This window comes from Narcine bancroftii, chromosome 9 (assembly GCF_036971445.1).
Source record: "Narcine bancroftii isolate sNarBan1 chromosome 9, sNarBan1.hap1, whole genome shotgun sequence".
NCBI classification, from domain to species: domain Eukaryota; kingdom Metazoa; phylum Chordata; class Chondrichthyes; order Torpediniformes; family Narcinidae; genus Narcine; species Narcine bancroftii.
In genome coordinates, this window is record NC_091477.1 from 52911530 (window position 1) to 52937113 (window position 25584).

Below are 25584 nucleotides of genomic sequence, written 5' to 3' on the forward strand. Positions count from 1 at the left end.
TGGAAAGCGAGGGGGGGGAAAGCGAGGGGGAAGCGAGGGGGGGGAAAGCGATGGGGGGGGAAGGGGGGGGAAAGCGAGGGGGGGAAAGCGAGGGGGGGGGAAAGCGAGGGGGGGGAAAGCGAAGGGGGGGGGAAGCGAGGGGGGGGAAAGCGAGGGGGGGGAAAGCGAGGGGGGGGAAAGCGAGGGGGGGAAAGCGAGGGGGGGGGAAAGCGAGGGGGGGGAAAGCGAGGGGGGGAAAGCGAGGGGGGGGAAAGCGAGGGGGGGAAAGCGAGGGGGGGAAAGCGAGGGGGGGAAGCGAGGGGAGAAAGCGAGGGGGGGGAAAGCGAGGGGGGGGAAAGCGAGGGGGGGAAAGCGAGGGGGGGGAAAGCGAGGGGGGGGAAAGCGAGGGGGGGGAAAGCGAGGGGGGGGAAAGCGAGGGGGGGAAAGCGAGGGGGGGGGAAAGCGAGGGGGGGGAAAGCGAGGGGGGGGAAAGCGAGGGGGGGGAAAGCGAGGGGGGGGGAAAGCGAGGGGGGGGAAAGCGAGGGGGGGAAAGCGAGGGGGGGGAAAGCGAGGGGGGGGAAAGCGAGGGGGGGGAAAGCGAGGGGGGGGAAAGCGAGGGGGGGGGAAAGCGAGGGGGGGGGAAAGCGAGGGGGGGGGAAGCGAGGGGGGGGAAAGCGAGGGGGGGGAAAGCGAGGGGGGGGGAAAGCGAGGGGGGGAAAGCGAGGGGGGGGAAAGCGAGGGGGGGGAAAGCGAGGGGGGGAAAGCGAGGGGGGGGAAAGCGAGGGGGGGGAAAGCGAGGGGGGGGAAAGCGAGGGTGGGGAAAGCGAGGGGGGGGAAAGCGAGGGGGGGGAAAGCGAGGGGGGGGAAAGCGAGGGGGGGGAAAGCGAGGGGGGGGAAAGCGAGGGGGGAAAGCGAGGGGGGGAAAGCGAGGGGGGGGAAAGCGAGGGGGGGGAAAGCGAGGGGGGGGGGAAAGCGAGGGGGGGGGAAAGCGAGGGGGGGAAAGCGAGGGGGGGGAAAGCGAGGGGGGAAGCGAGGGGGGAAAGCGAGGGGGGGGAAAGCGAGGGGGGGGGAAAGCGAGGGGGGGGAAAGCGAGGGGGGGGAAAGCGAGGGGGGGGAAAGCGAGGGGGGGGAAAGCGAGGGGGGGGAAAGCGAGGGGGGGAAAGCGAGGGGGGGAAAGCGAGGGGGGGGAAAGCGAGGGGGGGAAAGCGAGGGGGGGGAAAGCGAGGGGGGGGAAAGCGAGGGGGGGAAAGCGAGGGGGGGGAAAGCGAGGGGGGGGAAAGCGAGGGGGGGGAAAGCGAGGGGGGGGAAAGCGAGGGGGGGGAAAGCGAGGGGGGGGAAAGCGAGGGGGGGAAAGCGAGGGGGGGGAAAGCGAGGGGGGGGAAAGCGAGGGGGGGGAAAGCGAGGGGGGGGAAAGCGAGGGGGGGGGGAAAGCGAGGGGGGGGAAAGCGAGGGGGGAAAGCGAGGGGGGGGGAGAAGCGAGGGGGGGAAAGCGAGGGGGGGGAAAGCGAGGGGGGGGGGAAAGCGAGGGGGGGGAAAGCGAGGGGGGGGAAAGCGAGGGGGGGGAAAGCGAGGGGGGGGAAAGCGAGGGGGGGAAAGCGAGGGGGGGGAAAGCGAGGGGGGGAAAGCGAGGGGGGGGAAGCGAGGGGGGGGGAAGCGAGGGGGGGGAAAGCGAGGGGGTGGAAAGCGAGGGGGTGGCGGGGGGGGAAAGCGAGGGGGTGGCGGGGGGGGAAAGCGAGGGGGTGGCGGGGGGGGAAGCGAGGGGGTGGCGGGGGGGGAAAGCGAGGGGGTGGGCGGGGGGGGGAAAGCGAGGGGGTGGCGGGGGGGAAAGCGAGGGGGTGGCGGGGGGAAGGGGGAGAAGAGAGGAATATCTGTACCTATATTCATGGAGACACCAGAGTCCGCGATTAGACAGTGCGCCGGGCCACGGAGCCCTACATCGGACACAGGCCAAGACCCCATCATCTGCCTCCCCTCCCCACCACTAACACAAAGAGAAAGGCTGAAGGTCATTCGCTACTGCCCGGAATGGAGGCGAGGCCCGGGATTCGCGGCCTACTCCTATCCTCCTTCACTCCGGCTGCGGCGCCAACCCGAGGCCTGGGCCACCACACCGGGGACCGGTCGCCGCTCTACTCACCGCGGCGGCGGCGAGGCGCCGGGAGGCCGAGCGCACCAGGAAGATCATGACGATGGCGACAGTGGAGGCAGGGACTGTGAGGCGACAAGTCCTGGCTCCGAGCGAACGAAGGACGACACTCAACTCGCGCCGCTTCTGGAAAACTCCACCGCTCACACGTGCCCTCGCACTGATGTCGTCAGAGCCCTGCAGGATGGACCCCAGGCCGCCTGGCCCGCACAGCGCCTGAACAGGGTGTTTATCCTGGATGCGTGTGGATGTGGTTCTGGGTGTGTCTACTGTATATAAGGGCGTATATTTAGATCTGTGAGTAAATGTAGGTAAAGCTATGTGTTTATATAGGTATATAAATATTAACAGATGAAGAGGTAGCTTCCTAAAAACAAACCTGCAGGAGGACCCGCCGCTGCCCGGGCGCTTGTGATTTTGAGGGGGAGAAATGCTGGCGTTGGGGAGGCGACCCTGGGCTGGGTCCTTGCCCTGAAGGTGACTGGATTGCAGCGACTTGCATCAGACAACTACTGGAGCCAAAGTTCGGCGGCTTCGGGGTGGGGAAAGCTGGGGGGGGGGAAGAAAGCTGGGGGGGGGGGGGGAAGCTGGGGGGGGGGGAAGCTGGGGGGGGGGGGAAGCTGGGGGGGGAAGCTGGGGGGAGGGGAAGCTGGGGGGAGGGGAAGCTGGGGGAGGGGAAGCTGGGGGGAGGGGGGGGAAGCTGGGGGGGAGGGGGGGGAAGCTGGGGGGAGGGGGGGGAAGCTGGGGGAGGGGGGGGGAAGCTGGGGGGAGGGGGGGGAAGCTGGGGGAAGCTGGGGGGAGGGGGGGAAAGCTGGGGGGAGGGGGGGAAAGCTGGGGGGAGGGGGGGGAAAGCTGGGGGGAGGGGGGGAAAGCTGGGGGGAGGGGGGGAAAGCTGGGGGGAGGGGGGAAAGCTGGGGGAGGGGGGGAAAGCTGGGGGAGGGGGGAAAGCTGGGGGGAGGGGGGGAAAGCTGGGGGGAGGGGGGGAAAGCTGGGGGGAGGGGGGGAAAGCTGGGGGGAGGGGGGGAAAGCTGGGGGGAGGGGGGGGAAAGCTGGGGGGAGGGGGGGAAAGCTGGGGGGAGGGGGGGAAAGCTGGGGGGAGGGGGGAAAGCTGGGGGAGGGGGGGAAAGCTGGGGGGAGGGGGGGGAAAGCTGGGGGGAGGGGGGGAAAGCTGGGGGGAGGGGGGAAAGCTGGGGGGAGGGGGGGAAAGCTGGGGGGAGGGGGGGAAAGCTGGGGGGAGGGGGGAAAGCTGGGGGGAGGGGGGGAAAGCTGGGGGAGGGGGGGAAAGCTGGGGGGAGGGGGGGAAAGCTGGGGGGAGGGGGGGAAAGCTGGGGGAGGGGGGGAAAGCTGGGGGGAGGGGGGGAAAGCTGGGGGGAGGGGGGGAAAGCTGGGGGGAGGGGGGAAAGCTGGGGAGGGGGGGAAAAGCTGGGGAGGGGGGGAAAAGCTGGGGAGGGGGGGAAAAGCTGGGGAGGGGGGAAAAGCTGGGGAGGGGGGGAAAAGCTGGGGGGGGAAGAGCACTGGGGGGGTGGAGGGGGGGTGGAGGGGGGGAGCTGGGGGGGGGAGGGGGGGAGGAGGAGAGATGGCAGGCAGATTGAAAACCGCAGATGGTGGCTGTCTGAAATAAAACTGAAGATGGTGGAAACATTCAGTGGGTCAAACAGCATCTGCAGTGGGTTAAACTATGTTGCAGGGTCACATCAAGGGGTCTTGGAATCGAAATATTGACTGATCTTCCCTCCCCTGCATCAGTGAAGAGTGTTTCAGGTCTGAGACTGCTCTGTCCAAGGGACCCTGACACGATAGTTGACCCCAGCTGAGTATTTCCCTTCCCCAACATTTTGTGTTGAGACGTGGGGAGTTTCTACCCCCCTCCAAAAGGTGCCTGATACTACAAAGTTAGACAAAACAGAGGCGACCAGTTAGTTGAAAACACAAAAATGCTGGAGGAACTCTGCAGGTAAATGCACCCTGACGCCTTCTTTAAGTCAAACCTTGAAGGGCTCAGGCCTGAAATGTTGGCTCTATATATTTACCTCCTATGGATGCTCCATGACCTGTTGAGTTCCTTCAGCATTTTTTTGTAACTGCAATCACCATGTCTGCAGATATGCAAGTTTCACTGCAGTTGTGAAATTATAAATCTACCCTCGGTGGCTGGTCTCTGGGATTCTCTGCCTTGAGGGCTTTGTCATCAACTGCATTCAAAAGCAGATGTCAATAGCTGACTAGAAGGGGAAAAGGTAGAATAGTGTTTCCAATTGAAACCAGCCAAATGATTGATCTTCTGGGTAGGTTTGGAAGGCATGCACACCATTTAACAAATAGGCAGAGAACAAAAGACAATCTAGTGAAAAACATTTTTCACATGCAGAAAAAAAACTGCATCTTCTGTGAATCTGAATTCAATCACTATTGGGGTTCTACTAACTGCCAAATATATTTAAAAGCACAGAAACACCACCAGACACAAAGTTTTTCCACAACTGTAAATTTGAAATTAGATAACACTGGACAATTAAGATTTTGCTTCCTGAACATTTTTGGATGTATTTAATGGATTTTTGGCAGCTGATCACGAACATCACCATAAAAATTGCCTATTATGTACCTTTTTTTATATAAAGATACCCTGTGTAACTTTTTTTATGATTTTGTCATTTTTTTTACATACTTCAAGCATTCAAAACCATGAAGTGCAATGTCATTGAAAATTCATTTTCTGCATTCACACTTGGACATCTTCCCTGCTCATCTTGATACAGTCATTGACGAACTTGGTGAAAGGTTTCCCCAGAACATTGTGACCATAGAAAGGCAACTGGAATCTGTCAATGTTGGCCGATTATTGTTGGACACTGACATGAGAGGCATCAGATGCTGAAAACAAACAAAAATCAGTTCAATTGACCTAAAAGTGTTTTGCTGCTAACTCAATGTGTCAGCATCATTATGCGATTAAACATGCTAATATGGCGTTACGCCATTAAGCAGGCGAACAGGCCCCGCTTGTCACGCACGCAGTGGGGGCAGCCGGCCAAAATGGCGCCGTCGGGGGGGGTTTCCTCTAGACCTCGGCAATGGGCTCAGATGCCCGCGCTTGGGAGCCCACATGACGTCAGGGCCCCCCAGCTCGGTTCTCAGCCAGGTACGGGCTGGGAGCATAAGACCAGCCAGGTAGCCTGCAATAAATCAGTTTTTGCTCACTAAACTCAACCCGTCTGGTTGTGCGATCCTTCAGTTAGCAGTGTAGCCGCCGCTACAATTGGTGACCCGATAGGTTCAAACGTCTTTGAACCCAACATGAACAACCCTTCGATCAACACTATAGCCATCAAGCACTCTGACTTCTGGGTTCAGGAGTCGGAGACCTGGTTCAGCCATGCAGGGGCTCAGTTTCACCTCCGCCAGATTTCATCGGATTCGACCAAGTTTTACCATGTGGTCGCTGCCCTGGACCAGTCCTCCACCAAACGAGTGCTGCACCTTGTTCAGCACCTATCCACGGAAGATAAGTACTGGACCATCAAGCGGGTGCTCACCAGCTCCTTCGGCCTCTCCAGGTGCCAGCGTGCCACTCGGATGCTGTGCTTCAACGCCTTGGGGGACAGAACTCCAAATTAGTTGATAGACGAAATGCTCGCGCTCAAGGGCGATCACACCAACTGCCCACTCTTTGAATGCATCTTCCTCGACCATCTGCCTGAAGATATCCGGCCGTTACTGTCCCAGGAGAGCTTTGTCGACCATAAGAAGTTCGCTCTAAGGCTCAGGAGCTATGGCTCGAACAATTCCCGGAGGGCTCAGGAGTCCAGCAGGTTACGAGTCACGGGCATGACCATGCCAAGCCTTCCTCTAGCGCTGTGGTGGAACACCCGGCCAGAGCCCTCTCTTCGCTTGCACATCCCACACCTTGGCCTCATGCTTGGGCACTCCTCAGACACAGAGCCCAGATGCCTATCACCGTGCTACCTCATGGTGAGGCAGGGGGCAGATCAGCAGGTATACATCCAGGGTGTACCTGGGGCGCCTGCTGTTCTGGGCTGACGTTTGACACTCAGATGCTGTTCCTGCTCACATTCTCTTACAACGGTTGCCCAAAGTGCCTATGTTGGATTCCTGTAACAATAGCCAGAAGGAGTTAGGACAGAAAGTTAGCCCAATTTAGTGGGTTTTTTTTAATAAAGACTCCCACAGACCCCACCCCATGAGGTGTTTTTCCTTTAATGGGAGTTTCTGGGGTGATGCCTTAATTGCTAAACAAAATATATACAATGTTTCCTACCATGGTCTGATCATTGACTGGTCAGCTCACAAACTCTAACTTTACATCCATACTGCGATTATGTATCTATAAATTTCAGTTTCTCTGAGTGTGCTTAGAGATATTATACACTGTGTAAAAAAAAAACAGCTAAACAAGCAATTTTTAAAAAGTTAAAAGCTTGATAAGATAGAATGTCCAGTGATAGTTTCCAGAGCAACAGCTGTACTCTTGCTGATTTTGTTTTGCATAATACAAACTGTCTTGTTGGTCAGTCGTCAGTTCGGTGTCACTGAACAGGTGAGAGCAAATTCATAAGTCACCCTGAGGAAAGTGTTGGCTGATGTCCCGGTATCAAATGGGTTGTAGGGAGCGGCAGCACCAGGCAGAGATTTTGTCCAGAAGACCAGCAGGACTCTGCACCCTTGGATCTTCTGCCAGAGATTCCATTCAGCAGCTGACTTACTGGCTGAGATCCGTTATTTAAAAGGAACACCTGCCTGGCAGGGGGCAGTGCTTGTTCATTGGGTGAATGATATTAGGTCACAGAATGCCTCTGGAAAACACTTTCAATGTTTATGTCTCATTTATAGACAGTTGTTGCAATTAGGGCAGCCATTTGCTTCAAACATGAATTACATCTACAAGGACATGATTCTGAACACAACAACACATTAGGCCATGTAAAAGAGTGAATTCATGTATGAGAGATTGTCAAACCAAAATATTAACTACTCCTCCACTCAGAGATTCTGTCCATCTTGCTGAATATTTCTTGCATTTCGTCTTTTAAAAAAATCAGGTTTCCACTTTCTATAGTTTATTTTACCTCAAGTGAGAGGCAATAATTGTGAGTCAGTCATCAAACTCTATCATCCAACATCCATAGATAGAGATTTGCACACGGGCCAATTTTAGCAACCAGCTCGGCTCCACTTAAAAAAAACAGGATTTTTCTGTTCCCTTTAATCTAATTACAGGCCAGCATTAGAGAAAAGATAGTAATTAATGCAATTATCTGGTTATGAGGAGATTAATAAATATTTCATTTTTAAATAGATCTTAGGAATGACTAGCCATCAATGGACTGAATGCCTGGGAAACTAGGTTCAAAAATAAATATTAACAGTACTATTCAATTGTTAACTGTACAGTAACTCAGTTGAAAAGTTGAGTGACAATGAAATTGCCATTGGAAATTACAAATAATTTTGAGAAAGTCAAAGCTGTTCATGAAATGTAAATTACATGCACATTTCTAAGATTTTTAACAAATTATGTGCCATATTCTATTAATCAGGCTTCAACATTTTTTCTTACTTTTTTTACACAGCAATTTTCAGTGGTAATGTCATATTTAGCAAATATAGCTATAATAATATATTCATAGTAAAAAAAATAACCACAAATTATGAGTGTCATCGAAATTTAAGTCTTCTCTAATTTCATTGTTAACATTTAATTCTAACAACTTTTAGTGTTATTAGTTTGAAGCAATTCTTAAGTTGTAGTGCCCTGCACTGGAACCAAACTAAAAGAATGAAGCTTTACATCAGGTTATAAAATTTAAACTTTGTTAGAAATCTCTAATATTTTTAAGCCACAAATTTCTACATCAAAATTCAATAAATACTTTCTTTGTTAATGAAGTGTTCTGACATGAGAAAGAGGCTATATAAATCACATTTATTGTGTGCAAACTAAATCGAACTTTTTACCAGGTAGTTTGATACTGTTGTGGCTCATCCATGTGGCAAGTGAACCGGCTCCAACGGTTATGGGTGGGTCCACAGTGACTCTCAGTGCGGGGGAAAGCCTTGGCCTGGAAGTTGACGACACTTACATCTTGCAGGGTGATAGGGTCTCTGGGAAGCGCGGGCCACTTAATTACACAATTTTAAATTAGTTGAACTGAAACTATGCTCAACTCAGTGTGTTTCTTTTGCTCACAGTGGCTCATCAGCCACAATGTGCTCTCATGCTATTATTTGGATTGAACTAGTTACCAAAAAAGGCGATGCCTATAGAATTTCTATAAAGAATTAAATTTAACCAAGTAAAATGTGATTAATTTGTAAATGAGGAAATGAAAATGGAACTGTTAATGTGCTTAATCTTATTAAATGTTCTTTCTAATTACAGTACAACTCTAATTATCCGAAATCAGATTCTCTAAAATCCTAATTTATCAAATTATTTTGAAAAAAAAAAATTTTTTGGAGCCAAACTGACCTCACAGGTTTAAAAAGTTCACTTGACATGAAATTAGAACGACGATTGTACTAGTTTCAGGTAATTCCCTCCCCTCTCTCTTTCCATTTCTTCTTTACCTTCCCCTATTGACTTTCTCTCCAACTCTCTGCCACTGTCTCCCAGCTGCGAACGAATGGAAGAATTCCTCACCAAGGCTTCAAGGAGAGTGGCCACCTGGGCAGTAGCAGGGACATCAGGTTCCCGGACAGGTCCATTCCCTCCTTCATTGTCAGTGTTTTCCCATCAGTCATTTATTAATTGCACATTAAAACATCCTCCATACGGTCACTCTCCCTAAGACCACACATACAAATCACTGGGAAATGGGACAGCCCATTTCCAGGTCCTGGTCTCCTTGCTCACAATATAATCGGGCAATCCTGGCAATACTATCGGATCACCGACCAGTCACCAACACTTACTGACCTCGTCTTACTGTCCTTTTATTCATTGGTGGTCTCTTGGAGAGTCCCAGCGGTCCTCGCTCCTTTGGTGGGTTGGGAACAGCTTTCCCTGCTCAACCGACATACTTTATTTCCCATCTTGGCCTCCTGTTAAATCTTAACAACAGTTATACAATATATACACAATTGTCAGTTCCCTTACTTTACAGCGCGTGCACTGGTGCCTCTTCTGTCCGCGTTGTCACCCTGGGTTTCACTTCTCCGTCTTCCCCCTTGTTTTGGATCTGGGTTCTTGGCATTCCTCACCCCTTTACATAGAGAGTCTCCCACTCTCTGTACGTCACCTCACCCTCTCAAGTGGGGATCTCGGTGTGTGAGCCTGCCTCACCCCCTTTCAGCTAGGTTTTTGGCCAGGGCCGTCGCCTGCTCACTCCTATGGGACCCTCAGTCCTGGATTCGTGATCCTGTCAAATAGGATCCTGCTTGCAGCACCAAATTTGTTGAGGAGAAAGAATTTCACTAACACCAGGTTAACGCTTCAGAAGAGTTTATTAGAGTGAGATATCTCAGAGAGCAGTCCCTATAACAGCCAGGGCTCAGCTCTGAACTACACAGTTGCACAGCTCGAATTTATACAGTGAAGTAAACAACCTAGTTTGTAAAGTCATCAGAATGGGTTCCAATGATAATAAGGAGTTGATCTCATCCCGGAAAGTGAAGGTTGTTCTAAGAACATAATGTGGTTAAAGTATTTATTAGAAAACAAAGAAAGTTATCAAGATATTCTTTAGCAGATTTAAATGTTATCTGGAGTTATTCTTTTGCAAGCAGCACCCGGGACCAGAGGACCTTGTGGTTTCCCCCTTGCTGACTCATTCCATTCTCCCAACTTTTAGATCATGCCACTAACCCCTTAAGAGTTACTCTGCCATCTACAGTATCCTTCCATTTTGCAAATTTCTTCCACAACTGGGGCCCAGATCAGCGACATCCCGGCCACAGCCATCGAGTCCAGGAACCAGCCTCAAGGGCCTCCCATCAGTGCAGCCAATTTGACAGAGATCCGAACGTATGGAGACAAGACCGTCCACTTCCAGATCGGCCAGCGGAAGTTCTCATGGAGATTCACCGTTTCGTCCCTTCCAACCGCCATCCTGGTGTCGACTTCCTCCTCACCCATGGACTCCTGGTCGATATTCAAGGTAGGTGACTGGTAGAGGACCATACTTTCCAATCCGTTCACCTCAAACCCGCCTGCACAGAGCAGCCGCAGATGGCCACGGTCAGCACGCCCAAGGACGAGTTTCAGCATATCCTGGATGAGTTCCCGTCCCTCCTCAAGCTGCAGTTCTCCACCGCCTCACCACACCACAGGGTGTTTCATTACATCCCCACCTAAGGTCTGCCGGTCCACGCCAAGGCACGCCGGCTTCCGCCGGATAAGCTCCAGATAGCAAAGGAAAAGTTCTCACATCTGCAGGAGCTGGGGATCATTCAATGCTCCGACAGTTGTTGGGCCTCACCACTTCACCTGGTTCCGAAAGCCTCCGGTGGCTGGCACCCCTGCGGAGATTATCGACGGCTTAATGACATGACAGTACCTGACCGTAACCCGATCCCTCATACCCAGGTCTTTACGGCCAACCTGGATGGTGCGAGGGTATTCTCCAAGGTCGCCCTGGTGCACGGGTATCACCAAATCTCGGTGCACCCCAAGGACATACCAAAACAGCCATCACCAACCTCTTCGGCTTGTTCGAGTTCCTACGCGTGTCATTCGGGCTCAAGAATGCCGCCCAGACCTTCCAGTGCCTTATGGACACAGTGGACAGGGATTTGAATTTCATATTCTAGCAGAGACCAAGCACAACATAAGTCTCACCTGCGCAACCTCTTCTCCCGACTGGCTGACTTCAGCCTAACGATCAATCCAGCCAAGTAGCAGTTCACAAAAGAGTCCATGCAGTTCCTGGGTCATACCATCACATCTGAAGGAGCCACACCTGCCGTTATGAAGGTCGCTACAATCAGTAAGTTCCCACACCCGGACAACCTCAAGGGGCTACAGGAGTTCACGGGTATGGTAAATTTCTATAACCGCTTCATTCCTGGTGTTGCACGCATCATGCAGCCGCTCTTCGCCCTCATCGCGGCCGAAGACAAGACACTCGCCTGGATTCCAGAGGCCAACAGGACATTTGAGGCCACAAAAGTTTCCCTTGCGAAGGCTATCCTGCTCATCCACCCACACACCAACCTGCATATGGCGCTCTCTGTCGATGTCTCTGCCACAGCCGTCGGTGCTGTCCTGGAGCAGCAGGTGAACGGACAGTGGAAACCACTGGCATTCTTCAGCCGACTTCTTCATCCGCCAGAGTTCAATTATAGCGTTTTTGATCGCGAGTTGCTGGGCATGTACCTGTTGGTGCATCAATTCCACTATTTCTTGGAGGGGAGGCCTTTCACCATTTTTACTGACTACAAGCCCCTCACTCAGGCACTTGCTATGGCAAGAGATCCCTGGTCGGTCCGCCAACAGCGTCACCTCTTCTTCATATCGGAGTTCACCACCGAAATTTGGCACAAGGCAGGGAAAGACAATGTGGTCACCGACGCACTCTCACGACCGGCCATTTGCACGCCGACACCTGGCCTCAACTTCAACCAGCTCGCCCAGGACCAGAAGTCCGACGAGGAGACGCCAGCCTTCAGGACTGCCATCACGGGAATGCGGTTCCACGACCTCCCGACTCCTCACGGTGAGGGCACTGTCCTATGCATATCTCCATGGGCACCCTGTGACCAGTGGCGCAGGCAAGTCTTCCACCATATCCATGACCTTTCTCACCCTTTCATCAAGTCCACGGTTTGTATGGTGGCAGAACGTTTCATCTGACACGGGCTTCGGAAGCAGGTTGCAGACTGGGCCAGAACCTGCACCCATTTCCAGCTTTCCACGGTACACAGGCACACTAGAGCGCCAGTACAAGATTTTGAAGACGTCCGGAAACAGTTCAGCCACATACATGTGGACATTGTCGGACCTTTATCCATTTCCTGAGGTAACCGTTACCTTTTCACAGCGGTAGACCCCACCACTCGTTGGCCCGAGGCAATTCCAATGCCTCTATGGACTCCTGAGCGCTTTTGAATGGCTGGGTTGCCCGGTTCGGCATCCCGAACCACCTCACCAGTGATCGGGGTGTCCAGTTCACCTCTGCACTCTGGGCATAGCTCACCAACAGGGTGGTGATCAAGCTACATCACACCACAGCCTATCATAAACAGGCCAACAGGCTAGTTGATTGATTGCACCACTACCTGAAGTCAGCACTTATGACCTGTCTCACTGGCCCCGACTGGGTGGATGAGCTGCCTTGGGTGCTCCTGGGCATCCGCTCGACACCCAAAGAAGACGTACAGCGTCATCAGCCGAGCTGGTCTACGGTGCAGCGCTAACCCTACCTGGTGAGTTTGTTAATGCACGTCACAACCCCCAGCAGTCACCGCACGGTCTAATTCCCCGCCTCCGGGCCCTGTTGGACTCCTTCACACCCCCACCACTGCCCAGACACGGCACACGGGCCTCTTACGTCCCCAGCGAGCTATACTCTGCAGAGTACGTTTTTATCAGGCGGGGCCCATCCACAGCACCTCTACAAAGACCATACGAAGGGCCATACAAAGTCGTCCAGCGTTCTGGATCCACTTTCACACTAGATATCGACGGAAAGAGGGAACTATTTACAGTGGACAGGTTAAAGCCAGCCCACCTCAACACCACTGAACCAGTAGTTGTGGCCCAAGAAGCGAGGCCACCCGGCAAAAAAGGACATTGATGCCGGTTCTGGGGGGGGGGGGGGGAGGTGGGGGGGCTGTGTGGCGGTATGCCATTAGGCAGGCGAACTGGCCCCGCTTGTCACACATGTGGCAGAGCAGCTAGCCAAAATGGCGCCTCAGGGGTTTCCTCCTGACCTCGGCACTGGGCTCAGAAACAAGCGCTTGGGGACCCACGTGACACCCTGGTGATGTCGGGGCCCCCCAGCACGGTTCTCAGCCAGATCCGGGCTGGGAGTACAAGACCAGCTAAGTAGCCTGCAATAAATCAGTTTTTGCTCACTGAACTCAATCAGCCACCACTACACTAAATTCAATAAAAGTTCATTTAATGTTTCTCCGACTTCCTATGTGATACAACAAATCTGAAAATATCTTTGTGTTCAGCTTGAAGTTGTCAATCATAATCCCTGTTTTTTTTTCCCAGGAAGCAAACCTTTTGAGAAAAAAAACCTGTTGACCAGTTTTATACAGTTTTGAACCATGGAGTTCTGTATGACTTATCTAAGAACCATATCCAGGCAGTTATAAAGCTACATAGCAAACAGTCAAAACACTGGGCATTTTTGATTTCAATTCAGATTTTTTGATTTTCATTTACCACCACAAAATGTTTGAGATAGTGAAAGAAAACAAATAAAGGATAAAAGGTTGATATAACCACTTTCCCAGCCCTTGGCTTCACTTAAATAAATAAAAATTCTCTGGAGTGGGATAGAACATTTTTGCTTCTTTCTTTTCAAGTAGAAGAAAATTGAAGTTTGTCCCATATATCTCCAAACAATTCATAAATCACCACAGAAATATTGCTGTTAATGGAAAAAAACAATTGAAGCAAAAGTCCTTCTGTTTAAATAGCAACTTAAATAAAATCATTAACTACTGCATATGAAGCTTTTGACCACATTTAAATTTATTTAGATATAAAATTGATAAGATGTATTTGATTTTGTATCATCTGTGACAAGTGGAGCAAAATATGAGATTTCAGTAAATTTATTTCAAACAATTCTTGGAACTTTTTTAAAAGATATGCACTATATATTCAGAAATGCTATTCATGAGGAGCTAGTTTGACATTAATTCACTAAAATTAAACATTTGTTAGCATTTAAGAGGGAGCAAAAGTTGCCCATCTTCAGCAACCTTTATGAACCAATATAATTAATGTGAACAGTACTGATCCGATGAAGACCACAATACCCCTATCCAGCGTCAAATACAAATAAGTAAGAATAGGATATCAAAATTTAAAGTGAGGTAAAAAGCTTCAGTCAGTTGACAAAGGAGTTGTCAATTACTTAATTTCCTCAACATTACTGTGTAAATTATATATTAGTCTGGTAAAGTCAGATGCGCCACAGGTAAACAACTGTATAAAGGCACATCAGGACAATTCCCAAGTTTCCAACATTCACTTTGGCCTCAGCTGCACGGAACAATACTTTTCTGAATATTGCCACGATAGATTTTTTTTATTTGAAAAGTTTTTTGGAAGAATTTCTGATATCAATCATCCCAGTTTCTCAATGATGCTATTGACAGAGTTCAACATTCCCAGGAAATAACCATCTTGCTCCCCGTCTCTTTGCTCTTCAGCAGCCAGGTTCTTGTACTCCAATTGGAGCTGAATTAATGAAGCTTTCAGGTCCTCTGCAGCCTGGTACACTTCTCTGCAGAAGACCATCATAAGACTCATGGTCTTTAACACCTTCTCTCTCGTGTCGTGTTCAGTAGATGTCAAGAGCTTTGGAAACAGCTCACACCAACCCTGCTCTGGCAAGGGTGGCAGCAAGTTAACCTCCTCATATTGACGGCATTTCTCCTTATGCTGTGCACTGTTGTCTTTATCCTCTTGGATGAGCTTCTGTGAATAATCAAATAAGAGTAATTGACAATTTTCCAGCTAACATGCAAATTTTTGATTTCACTGCCTTATTTTTTAATCCCATGTTACTGCTACCGTTACAAAAATACATCTAGTTCAGGAATCAGATGGAAGGAAGGTCATTGCACACAGATTGGGGCCTTCTTCGGCAAACAGCTGTCCTTGCTAGGCTACTTTCACTTTAAGACCAGTGGCTGAAACAACTGTACAAAATCTACAATCTTTTGCTCTATCATCTGCTTAACATGAGCACAATCCATGGCACTAGTTTCATACAATCATTTAAAATAAACTCACCTGCAGAATATCTGTAGAGAACAATTTCCTTCACTTTTATGATTGAAAGGTACACTCTTATTAAAGGGGATATTTAATAATGGGCAGTACAGTTAGCACAATCCTATTACAGCACCAGTTGCTCTGGTTCAAGTTCACCGCTCTCTAATAGTTTGTATGTTCCACTTGTGTTTGCATGGGTTTCCTGGTTTCCTCCCATGATGCAAAGACATGCAGGTTAATAGGTAGATGTGTGTATGTGTGTGTGCGCGCGCATGTGAGTGTCACATCCCAAACCATGACACTTAAGGCACAATTCTGAAAAGTCATTTTCAAAGTTCAGTCTTATAAAAATCTTTTGTCTTGAAACTCAATCTTTACACTGTTCTTCAAAAGTAATTATGGAGTAGTCACCAAGTTACCCAACTCACGAATTATTGTTGAGTTGCTTTCAGTGAAATGTTTCTTTATCTGAATAATTTTTTTCACAATTCCCCTCTCTTGCATGGAAGATATGAAATTTGTGATTTCCACGATGATTTCATAAATGCAGGCAAGGATTTTAGACAAAATGTCCATTACAATTGGCCGCAGTAGTGCTGCTCTCTCTCTCAACAAAGAAAGACAGTCAAAGTGGCCATTTTTACCGAAGCCACTTTGATCCAGTGTTCCTCCCTTGACAAGGGGTTAATTAATTCAGCTCCAATTGGAGTACTGCATTTCTGACTTCAGATGAAGACGGGTTGATTATATTAAAGATGCTTTCTTGAAGTGTTGTTATCTCATGACATCACTACTGGTTCTGTTTGAAGTTTCATTTCTCCAGAAACCACTTCATGAAGCAAATAGCTTTCTGTTTGACCAGATGTCTTTCTGATTAAACATTCATTGTCTTTGGTATTTCAATGGAAGTCAACTTTAATTTTAAGGCTCTGTTTACAGCTGGACATAGGTGACACAGCGTCTCTTCAAAATGATGTTGCGTGTCTTTCCCATTTCCAAACCCACATACATAGTCTTTACTAAAAAATAATATATTTTATAACATTAAAATTAATAGCAACATAATTCTGCACAGGTGTATTTACTCAAAGTGGGCTTGTGGGCCGGAAGGTCTTGATATTGTGCTGCAGCTGTTAAAAACCCTGCCACAGCAAGGCAATCAATTCTGCTGTGGAAATATTTCCCTGGTTCAGTCCAAGGAAATCTTGTCCCTGATACAAACACAAGAATACCTTTTTCTGACTACATTTCTAATTATGAAAGCACAATATGTGGGCAAACAGAAGATAATTGTGTGAATGGAGTGGGCAGAAGGATGGCATGCTGACTGAAGACAGCACTATCCAAATTAAAACAAAAGATTTTAAAATTTAGACATACAGCCCGGTAATATACTGCCCAATTAGTCTACATCCCCCCCGCCCCCTGTACATTTTGAATGATTGGAGGAAACCGAAGCCCCCAGGGAAAACTCACACAGACATGGGGAGAACGTAAAAACTCCATTCGGACAGCGCAGGATTCGAATCCCAGTCTCGATCGCTGGAGCTGTAACAGTGTTGCCCTAACTGCTACACCATCCATTGCCACCCCTAACTGCTACGTCAACTGTGCCACTTTTATTGGTAAAAGTTAATACATTTCAGACCAATCTTTATTTGGGGCCATTTCCTCACCTTCTCCATGACCATGTCATATAACAGAGTCATCACTCGAACATGAAGGCACTCTGTGCCCTTTGCTTGAAATACCTGCTGCAGCACTTGCAGGCCACCAAGTTTCAAAAACTGCTGCTGTGCAAAAGGAAAGTGTCGCAATATTGACGCCAATGCAAAGAGAGCCTGGAAAATGAAATGAGGAATAAATGGTTATAAGCTCAAATCACCATATAACCATATAACCACTTACAGCACAGAACAGGCCAATTCGGCCCTACTAGTCCATGCCATAACAAATCCCCACCCTCCTAGTCCCACTGACCAGCACCCGGTCCATACCCCTCCAGTCCTCTCCTATCCATGTAACTATCCAGTCTTTCCTTAAATGTAACCAATGATCCCGCCTCAACCACGTATGTCAGAAGCTCATTCCACATCCCTACCACCCTTTGCGTAAAGAAATTTCCCCTCATGTTTCCCTTATAATTTTCCCCCTTCAATCTTAAACCATGCCCTCTAGTTTGAACCTCCCCCACTCTTAATTTATCCACGTTTACTCTGTCTGTCCCTTTTAAAATCTTAAACACCTCTATCACATGTTTAAAATTGCAATGCCTCCCCTCCACCAAAATTATAGCATTCAACTGTAACAATATTAATATTTGGGGAGAATTTATAAGATTTAGAGTAGGTTACATACATACATACATTTTAAAACAAATCTTATTTGAAAGACTGAAGAATTCACATTGCAGGATCTCTGGAGAATGTAAGCACCTTTCACAAGTAGGTGTTATTGAACTGACCTCATAAAATGCTTGACCATTGTCTAGCTAGAGTTATGCTGTCTATCAATACCCTTTCTGCAAAGTGCTCATAGAAAGCTCAATTCTGGATTGTTTATCTAACAACAGATGGGAGCAGAAGAAAGAACTCCTGTTGTTTTGCTCAGGAAGGTGGGGGTTTTTGCAAGACACGAGTCACATGCTCTCTTTGGAGTTGCAGTTAACAGCTCAGTCAGTCAGGGTGTGGAACACTGACAAGTAACTGAAAAGTGCAATCCTTGGAAACTGATGAAACCAATTTTCCAGAGCAGTAGATGGCTGGAAGTGCTATCTGTCTGATGTTTCTCTTGAAAGAGAGGAAGGAATGGAACTCTGTGGTAGCATGAAGAAAGAGGTTACCATCTAGAAGACCCTGATGGGACAAGTTTCATCAGCGAGACCCTGAGATGACTAGTAGTGGTGGTGGTACCTGAGTTGTGGAAATCCTGGAGCAACAAATATCTCTCTCTGCAAACCCTACAAGAACCTTCCTGAGCGGTAAATATCTACCTTTCAAACCTATGAACTTTATACATGTTAAATACTGTGCACAGTATGTTGATTGCCTGCAACCAGAGAACTTGGAAGGAGAAGTGAGATTGAACTGAGAACCAAATAACTTTTCTTGAATTTACATACACGTGCACTTAGAATTTGAAGGGGGTTATTTGGGTAAGTATAATAGAGTTAAGTTAAAGTTTAATTCTATTTTCATGTTTGAAGTTGATTAAAAATAACTTTTGTTTTAAAAACCACTTGTCTTAGCGAATGTCTATTGCTGCTGGGTTTTGGGTCCTTTGGGCTCGTAACACAACTGCTTTGGTCCAGGACTCCATCACTTACATAGCAAATCATAATATCTCTTTTATTGACAATTTGTCAAGAAGTGAAGACTCAGCTTGGAAGCATTTTCCATTGAAAGCTTAAAGATCCAAAAAAGTGAATGAGCAAAATTCAGCACTGATGCAAGCTCATCATGGGAAAGTACAATTGGCCAAATTACATTCTCCAACATTGGGTTAATATAGATTCATCCAATTTATTTTGGAATTAACATGAGAATGTTGCATACAAATAATCTAGCGATTTCTCAAGTTTAAAAGGCAGGACTGAGAAAACTATTAAGAAAATTGACATTGATAAAAATAAACAAATTGGGTGAGAAAACCCAAAACAATTGGAAGATTTTCATGCCCCCAGGATATATACAAAACAGGTTTTCACAGAGAAGGTCAAGAACTCCAGATCTGCAAATGTGGTTCAGGCAATTGAAAATAGAATTTGTTTTTTTAGTGGGCAAGAATTGGAAGGGCATTGGTAAATAAGGACTAAATGAGGTACAGATCAGTCAACAGAGGGGTAAGTTGGCTTCCTACTGCTCTTTATAGATACAGAGGCTGAATGCCATCCTCCTGTACCTAGTTTCTGCGCTCATTCACTGCCCATCATAGTAACAGAGTACAAGGTCATTATTCACCTCTTGTAAAAATTGAGCCAACGATCCTGGTGTTGCTTCAAAGTCCATTGCAATCTTCAAGACACACTCTACGCAGAGCATGAGCAACATCACAACAGAAATCAACCACATTAGCTCTATTAATTACACTGGACAACAAAGATTTCGATTCCTCAACAGTTCTGGGTGTATTTTATGGATTGTGGGCTGCTGATCTCAAAAATCACCTTAAATCTTTCACATCATGCACTGTGATTTAGATATAACCTATGTTTGTGATTTCCTGTCATGTTTTAAGCCTACTAGTATATTTTCAGTTTTGGTCAGTCCAAGCATGCCCTCAATACAGGTGCTATGCAAGTGTTGTCTTAAGGCTTAGTCAGGATAGATGCAGACAGGCTACAAAAGCAGCTCACATATACAGATGCTGTGCATTTCATTAATAGAGATTGAATGTATGTACATGTTCTGGCAATAGCATAGAGAGTGTACCTAACAATAGGATTTATTGTCTTCGGGAAGATTCAATACAGCAGAAACGACTCGTCAATATCGCAACAGTTGTGATACATTCTGTTACATTTGTGGTGAGTATACGCTTGAGGCTCAAAGAAGCAGCATGACTGCACTTAGGAAGAAAGCCTATGAGCTCTACTTTGGTTGTGGCTCTTCACATTTGTTGTGCAACATGCCAAGTCAACTTGCAGAATCATTATGCGATTAAACATGCTAAATTCAATAAAAGTTAATTTAATGTTCCTCCAACTTCCTATGTGATGCATCAAATCTGAAATTATCTTTGTATTCAGCTTAATGTTTTCCCATCATAATCCCCAATTTTTTTTCAGGAAGCAAACATTTTGAAAAAAGTTGTATCCAGTATTATAGGTGACTTCCAATATTGTCAACCCCTCCCTTGTCAAATAATGAAAAAGTACTCATAACAGTGGCTCAAATGTACATTTTTTTTAAATCAAAAATATTAAGAACACCAGTTTTGCACGTTAGAATTGGAGTTTGTTGCCTTTACTAGGATGATTCTGAACTAGTTGCCAAGAGAAAGCAATTTTTCATTCCTAATAACTCACTCCTTAGGAACTAAAAAAAAACTCAGATGCTGGATGTTTGAAAACAAAACAGAAAATTCTTGAAAATTTCAACAGGTCGGGGAGATTCTGCAAAATGAGAAACAGCTGAAGTTTACGGTTGATGCTGCTTGATCTGAGTTTCTCTCATGTTTTCATTTGTTGACCCACCAATTTGGTTCTGACCGCCACTTGAAATTTCAACCTTTCTCCTACAAAGCTTTACTTTTCAACAGTACCTTTTTCTTCACAGCCATAGGATGGTCAGTAGCCAACAATACTAATAATTTGTGCAAAGTCCCAGCTTCCATTGCTTCAATCTGAACCTTTGGATTTCTAAGGAATAAAGTAAAATAGCTTAAATTATAGTATTTTTTTCCAGAAAGAAAAAAAGTCCAGAAAATTCTCCCATGGTGTTTTTTTTAAAGGAAGTAATCACACAACAGGGTTAGATGAATCTAGGGTCAAGAATTATTAAAAATAAAGGAAACTACTTTAGATTTCAGATTTATTGTCAGAGTGCATACATGACATCTCATACAACCCTGAGATTCTTTTCTGTGGGCAAGACAGAATTACCACTTATGGTAATAAAAAAAAGTACCCATTAAACAAATAAACAAATGTAAAAGCAAAAATAAGAGTCCTTGTGCATTTCATTAATATAGATTGAATGTATGTACATGTTCTGGCAATAGCATAGAGCAGGGGTGTCAAATATTTATTGAAAATTTTCAACAACATCTGCATGTTTTCTCTTCTTTCAACATATGTAATGTTAAACTTTAGGATATAACTTTAGGAGGATAATGTTACAGGTCAGGAGTAGGTAGCTCAAGTTCACCCTTTGCTTGACCTGAGGGAAACCTATTTGGTCCCTGTGGAGATGTAGTCAGCATTCACAGGCTGTGTCTATTTTGGCCTGCATCAGGACTCAGCATTTCCTGCTCACTCCTCAGGCTCTAGGCCTCTATTCACCTTCGACCCACCATCCCTCTAACTGACCAGTCCTTTACCCAACCTCTACTCACCCCTCACTCCACTCGCTCTGCCTCTACCCACCCCATCCTATACACGCCCCTCTACTGCCTCTCCCCTCAACCTGTTCCTCCCTCTACCTGTCTCTCACTCTCTAATCACCCCTCCCCTACTCGCCCTGCCCCTCCCCTTTTACCTCTTCCCTATCCACCCCTCCTTCTACTCATCCCTCCCTCTAACTGCCCCTCGCACCACCATAACTTCCCCTGCCCATTACTCCTCACCTACACCCTCTGCCCACCCCTGCTTACCCACCCACTCAGGCCCAGCGTGCTGCCGATCAGCCTTTGCGGACAGCCACCATCTCTCTCTTCACGTGCAGGGCCGAACCAGCTGTCCCTGGGGTCCACGCGGGTGCAAGCGCTGAAGGCCGTGGCGACCGGGAGAAGTGCGCTCGCGCTGTGGAAGGGCCGTCCGGTGCCAGTCGCACGGGGCTCGCGCTGGCCGGGGGCCGTGCGCAGCCTGCCATCCTCGTCGCGCCGACAGGAAATCACAGGCGCTCGCCAATCCGCCGCACCGCTCGACAGGTGGGAGAAGTGACTGGTTGTGCGGGGAGCCTTCCAACTGGCTTGCCGGCTGATGACATCAACAGACTTCTCGTGTTACAATTTCTCGTGTTACAATGGGGAAGGATATGCAATGAAGGGGGGAGGATGGTGGGGGGTGACATTACCAAAAAACAGCATCGGCTCTCGCTGCAGGGCGGGCCACCTCTGATACATTTTTGAAATGATCTTGTGGGCCAAATATAATTATATCACGGGCCAAATTTGGCCCGCGGGCCAGAGTTTGACATGTGTGGCATAGAGAGTGTACCTAACAATAGGATTTATTGTCTTCGAGAAGTTAATTGTGTGTAATTGAGGATTCTAATGGTGGAGGGGTAGCAGCTGTCCCTGAACCTAGTGGTGCAAGTCTTGTGACACCTATATTTCTTTCTTAATGGCAGTAGCATGTGCTGGGTGGTGTGGATCCTTGATGATTACTGCTGCTCTCCTTATGTGTTCCCCATAGATGTTCTCAGTGGTGAGGAAGGGTTTACCTGTGACATCCTGGGCTGCGTCTACTACTTTTTGCCAGGCTTTACGCTTGGGGTTATCAGTGTCCGGATAGCAGATTGTGATGCAGCCAGTCAGCACACTTTCCACCACACATCTGTAGATATTTGTCAGGGTTTCTGATGTCATACCAAACCTCCACCAACTCCTGAGGAAGTAGAGGCGCTGACGTGCTTTCTTCATGATGCCATTAGTCTGTTGGGTCCAGGAAAGCTCCTCTGAGATATTGACTCCCAAGAACTTAAATTTGCTCACCCTCTCCACCTCTGATCCACCAATGATCACTGGGTTGTATTCCTCTGGGTTTCCTTTCCTGAAGTCAACAATTAGCTCCTTAGTTTTGGTGACATTGTGGTTGTGGTTGGTGCACCATTCAGCCAAATTTTCATTCTCCATCCTGTATACTGACTCATCACCTTTCTTTATGCAATCCACTACCATGGTATCGTCACCAAATTTGTAGATAGTGTTACTGTCATTCCGAGCCACACACTTATAGGTATAGAACAAGGACTAAGAACTTAATTCATATACTACTTTTTACACTTAGTTGCAAAACATTTTGTGACAAGTCTAAAATGCAGACACCAACAACGAGTTTGTAAATCCTTCCCATGTGCAAATTGACTTGACAGGGAGAACAATATTTCATCATTCAACTTGTTGACAAACAGATAAAAATAATGGCCAGAACATTATGAGCAAGAACTCATCTGTCCTTCCCTAGAGGCACCATGAGGACTTGGACTTCTACTGCTTTAATATCCCATCCAAAATATTACATTATTGACAGTGCAGTTAATAATGTACTGATAAAACATCAGTGCCAATAATGTGTTAGAGTGCAACTTGATCCTTTAACTTGTGACTCAGAGGTCTTTACAATGCTGTAAATTAATATTTAAATAAAAACTCTAAACACTATTAAAACTATAGGGCGCCTCAACCAAGGCTAATGTAATTGTTAATCACATGGGCATCAATAAATGACCCTTCACATTGACTTTAGGTGTAACAACCAATTGTATCATGAAGATCAGGGTTGGAATAATTCTGAGGCAGTTTCTGGTCTTTGTTTTCTCCTGCTAGAATTTTAGTAAATTGTCTGTACATTGTTAATCTTGGTAATGTTGTAAAAGGCCAAACAACACGGTTCTTTATGTGCCAGTGCTGGGCAAGTGGTGATTCTTCACCACCAGCTTCTCCGTGGAGCTCAAGAAATGGCATTTGAGCTGACAGAATAAATAAAACACCACAGAAATACAGTTGGTATTTAACACTGCATGAACCTTATAAATGATGAAATTTAAGCTTTGGCAGTGCCACTTATCATTGGAAATCCAGCAAGGAGTTGAAACTAGTTTATAAACTAGATTTAAGATTTCATTATTTTAATTTTTGCTATTTTATACATTCATCTAATGGGTATGCTGTAATTTTAATATACAGCAATTTCCTGCACTGAACTTCATTTCTTATCCAATCCTCAAATTATGGATTCTCTAGAGAAAGACCATCAATTACATTGCTGGCAAAGGCCCTGATGCCCCATTGAACCTGTAGCTCAAAATCAGCTGGAATGGAGGAAAATACTCAACAGCCAAAGTTGTGAAGATGGCTTACTTGATGCATTCTTGATCCATATAGATAAACTATTATACTGGTCAACCTCCAATTAATTTACAAATTAGACATTTCCCCTGACATTTGCAGTTACATTTTTCATGCATTGTACAGGACAGCCCTTTCCTAGCTCCTTACCCAGAGAGCGTAGATCCCAGGACAAAGGCAGCATGTTCCTGAATCAAGGGTTCAGTGGCATTTAAGGCATTGATCATCAGTTGGAGTCCCCCAATGGACACCAGGTGCTTGGCATTGTCCACCTAGGAACAAGTGGGAAATAAGTTATGCCTCATCCTTGTTTCCTTGTAATCAGCTTCCAAAAAACAAAATCTGCCAGTACCTGATGAACATAATATTCAAGGTCATAAAGAGCTCCAATTTTCTCTTCCAAGGTGGCACTGCTGCTATTGAATTTTCCAACCAGTTTATTGATTATTTCCATATCAGTCTCCATCATTACATTCATTGCTTCAAAATCTTTCATCAGCTCATTTATTGGGCGGAAAGTCTTCCTCACCTTCTCCTGATGCTCCTGGATGAAAACAAACATCGGAACAAGTTGATCTTTCTGCCATTGGAGGCTCTGGAATTCCTCCTCTTAGCCTCATTAAAATGCCCCAAGGTTATCGTTGATTTGTATAGGTTTGTCCCAAATTCAACTTTCAACATTATAGTAAATACAAGTTGAAAGCAGAACTCATTTGTGGACCATAAATTTTGGAATAGAAGGGATTTAGATTCAGTGCATTATTTCCACCTCACCCCCCTTCATAGAGATACTTCCACATTACCAGTTTTCTGTTAAAATACAATTCCAAAAAAACATTGAACCTGTGGAAACATCTTTAAGAAAAGCCCAACAAATCCTTTCATATCCACATTGCCAATATGACTCAAATGACCTCTGAAAATATGGTCAAAGAATAAATTTCTGGTAGATTTACAATGAAGAAAGGCTAAAATACCAAAGCAGATTTTTATTTCATTTCAGCCAGCAGGCTCATGTAAAGAGTAGTGGTCAGCGCAATACTATTACACCGCCAATAACCAGGTTAAATCTGATGCTGTCTGTAAGGAGTTTTTACATTCTCGCCATATCCATATGGATTTAGTAGATTAATTTAAAAACACACCAAAATGCTGGAGGAACTTAGCCGATCTTTTCAGCGTCTCCTTTGTACCTACCCCTGTGACCGCAGGAGATGCTCCACTTACGCCAACACCTCCTCCCTCACCACCATTCGGAGACCAAACATTTCACTTGTGAATCTGTAGGGGTAATTTACTGCCATTGTGCTCTTCACTACATCTGAGAGACTGGACACAGACTGGGAGATCACTTTGTTGAGCGCCTTGGCTCTCTCCGCCTCATGGATCTCCCCGTGGCCATCCATTTAATTCCCTGTACATTTCCCTTGCTGACATGTCTGTCTATTGTTTCATATGCCGCCAGACTGAGACCACCCACCAATTGGAGGAACACCTCATCTCCGATTGGGTACCCTCCAACTGGATGGCATTAATGCTGACTTATCCAGCTTCTGTTAAAACTCCTCACTGGCCCCATCCCCACTTCTTCCCCATCACCTTCCCTCAGCTCTGTCTCTCCCTTTTCCCTGTTTCTTATTGCACAAATATGATAAATTTTCACCTCTCCCCTTATCCTATCCAATGAACGCCTTTTGTTAATCTGGATTCCTCGCCTAGCCGGTACTGTCTGAATTCTGAGATTTCCTGATTCTGGCTCATTCAGCTTATTCCTTGAAGAAGGGCTCAGGCCCGAAATGTCGGCGATGTA

At 47.0% G+C, this 25584-nt stretch overlaps 1 protein-coding gene across 3 annotated transcripts in view; it reads right to left on the reverse strand.

The window, feature by feature from the left end:
• Positions 1 to 13189: 13189 nt before the first annotated feature.
• Positions 13190 to 25584, reverse strand: part of sil1 (SIL1 nucleotide exchange factor) — a 35248-nt gene continuing 22853 nt past the window's right edge. For all 3 annotated transcript variants that reach the window (XM_069899173.1, XM_069899174.1, XM_069899176.1), the window contains 5 exons: positions 24127 to 24318; positions 23925 to 24046; positions 20307 to 20403; positions 16721 to 16885; positions 13190 to 14744 (listed from right to left, as the gene is read on the reverse strand). In XM_069899173.1, the coding sequence (XP_069755274.1) occupies positions 14391 to 14744; positions 16721 to 16885; positions 20307 to 20403; positions 23925 to 24046; positions 24127 to 24318 (930 nt within the window). In that variant the 3' untranslated portion in view covers positions 13190 to 14390. The remainder of the gene's footprint in view (positions 14745 to 16720; positions 16886 to 20306; positions 20404 to 23924; positions 24047 to 24126; positions 24319 to 25584) is intronic.